Source organism: Malania oleifera, chromosome 13 (genome assembly GCF_029873635.1).
Source record: "Malania oleifera isolate guangnan ecotype guangnan chromosome 13, ASM2987363v1, whole genome shotgun sequence".
Taxonomy (NCBI): Eukaryota; Viridiplantae; Streptophyta; class Magnoliopsida; order Santalales; family Ximeniaceae; genus Malania; species Malania oleifera.
Window position 1 is genome coordinate 73,290,871 of NC_080429.1, and position 2,042 is coordinate 73,292,912.

At 35.6% G+C, this 2,042-nt stretch overlaps 1 protein-coding gene across 1 annotated transcript; it reads right to left on the reverse strand.

The window, feature by feature from the left end:
* Positions 1–651: 651 nt before the first annotated feature.
* LOC131146337 (uncharacterized) lies at positions 652–1,773 on the reverse strand. The gene is made up of 3 exons (XM_058095888.1): positions 1,220–1,773; positions 1,051–1,101; positions 652–905 (listed from the first exon to the last, which is right to left on the reverse strand). Exons 1-3 carry the CDS (start codon positions 1,580–1,582, stop codon positions 732–734), a joined length of 588 nt encoding a protein of 195 aa, XP_057951871.1. The 5' UTR covers positions 1,583–1,773; the 3' UTR covers positions 652–731.
* Positions 1,774–2,042: the final 269 nt, after the last annotated feature.

The following is a 2,042-nucleotide window of genomic DNA, read 5'->3' on the forward strand; positions in this document are numbered from 1 at the left end:
AAGTTGGACCACTATCGATGTTGTTAGTGTTTTGACGTTAGTTTTATAACTTATCTTTTTAAGCTGTTTTTTGTGTCGTCCTTGCTTTAGGTTGGCGTTATGGTTTTGATTTTTAACTTATCACTTCCACACTCACAGTTTTTTTTTTTTTCTTAAATTGTCAATAGTACATTTTTCTCTCTCATAAGTTGCTATGTTTTATAGCGTTCAATGAAAGTGGTGTATTGTTTGTGAATTTTAATATTTGGCATGGGTAAGAAAGAACTGGTGGGAGGATTTTATAGCATACCGATGCCATTACATCCACCATTTTGAATGGCTACATTGAACGGCAAATAGGCCCAAACAATAAGTGTCGTGTTATGAACATGACATAGGTCCCTAAAACCAAATTATAACCACTCTTCTATAATTATTAGAAATTATTTTTCTTTTTATTCGCAATCCTATGTTTGGAAGCATAAAATTTTGAGTTCCTAATTTAGAATTATGTGAATTGAAATGTTATAAAATATAAAATTGTTTTGAGTTTATATATGTGTGTGTGGAGAGAGAGAGATAGAGGCTTAGAGTTTATTATATATATTATTGCTATAAGATCAACATATTATTTATGTTTGATAGATAAGAATGGAATGCAATCATTAGCAATGATATCAAATTTATCACATATCTTCATTCTTCTCCACAAATCAAGATCACATCATATCACAATACTGTATGTATTATTACTATGAGATTAACCAAGATGGTTCACTAACATGGACAAAGCGACCAAGGGCAGGTCTTTTATTCTTCTTTAGAACCGGACAATATTCATTATTTTTCCCTTCAAAATTTATTTTATTTCCTTCATCTAGATCTGCCTGCGGTTCTGAATAGCCACCGGACTCACCCCCATTTCCCTAAAAAAAAAAAAAAACAAAGTATATACATCATCAAAAACCATATAAATCTAGTTTATGACATATATAAGATATGCTATCTATACCAAAAACATTGAACAAACAAAGCAAAATATACAAACAATTTCCAAATTTAATCAATTACCTGTGAATATCTGTTGAGGTTGTCATCCATCTTTCCAAGATTCACTTCCCTCTGTTTAAAATTACTGAAAAAAGTTAACAAAATATTTTTTGTAGAAATAACCTTTTCGGAACTACAGAGAGTCATAAAAGAACAAAATAAAAAGAAGATAGGTTGAGGTTCATCTGACCTTAGGGCTATAAACCGGTGAACTTGCAGTATCCTCCAAAGAATCACCATAGGAAGAAGTGTCTCTGCTCCTTGTTTGCTTGAAGTTTTTTAACTTCTGGGAAGCACTTCTCTTGGGCAAGCCAGCACTGCGGCCGCCCGTGGAGCAAGAGCGAGTGGCGGCAAAGCCGTTGCTGTGGGAGGTTCTCCATGCAACAGCGGAGGCGGAGTCGGAGACCCAAGAAGAGCTTCCGAAGCTGGAGCATGCACTGTGTTCTCCATCGCTGGTGTTTGATGAGAAGCACTCAAAGCAAGCAGTCCAGCTGCTGCTTTCCTCTGGAGAGGACGGAGATTTTTCCAGAGAAGAACTCAGAGGGTGTTCCATATCAATCTGTAATTAACAAAGCCATTCAAAATATGGCAGTATAAATCTTTTCTGCACGAGATTTATAACAGAAACAGTGATTAAATAATTCATAAAAGGGAGCCCATGTCCATGTGAAGATATCATAGAGAGAGAGAGAGAGAGAGAGAGAGAGAGAGAGAGAGAGAGAGAGAGGACAACAAATGATGGAAGGGGGAGGGGGATGGGTTGACCTTTGCCCTTCAAATGGGAATTTCACAGAACGGAGGCAGGCATTTTCTTCGTCTGCCATGAAGTTTTCAACCATATGCATTAACTAAGAGCTATAGAATTGAAAACAGATTGGACTTGTTTCAGAATATCAACAGAAACGTTCTTCATTTTCTTGTGCCACGTCATTCCACCATAGAAAAAGTTTGAAGTCCTTTGAATCTTGGTGTTTATTTTCAACATTATATATATATATATATATATATATATA

Excerpts from the sequence above, each read along its gene's own strand:
- LOC131146337 (XM_058095888.1), bottom strand. The coding sequence starts at position 1,582 with ATGGAACACCCTCTGAGTTCTTCTCTGGAAAAATCTCCGTCCTCTCCA. Across the intron at positions 1,102-1,219 it reads CACCGGTTTATAGCCCTAAG|AGGGAAGTGAATCTTGGAAA; the intron begins GTCAGATGAACC and ends AATTTTAAACAG. Across the intron at positions 906-1,050 it reads ACCTCAACAGATATTCACAG|GGAAATGGGGGTGAGTCCGG; the intron begins GTAATTGATTAA and ends TTTTTTTTTTAG.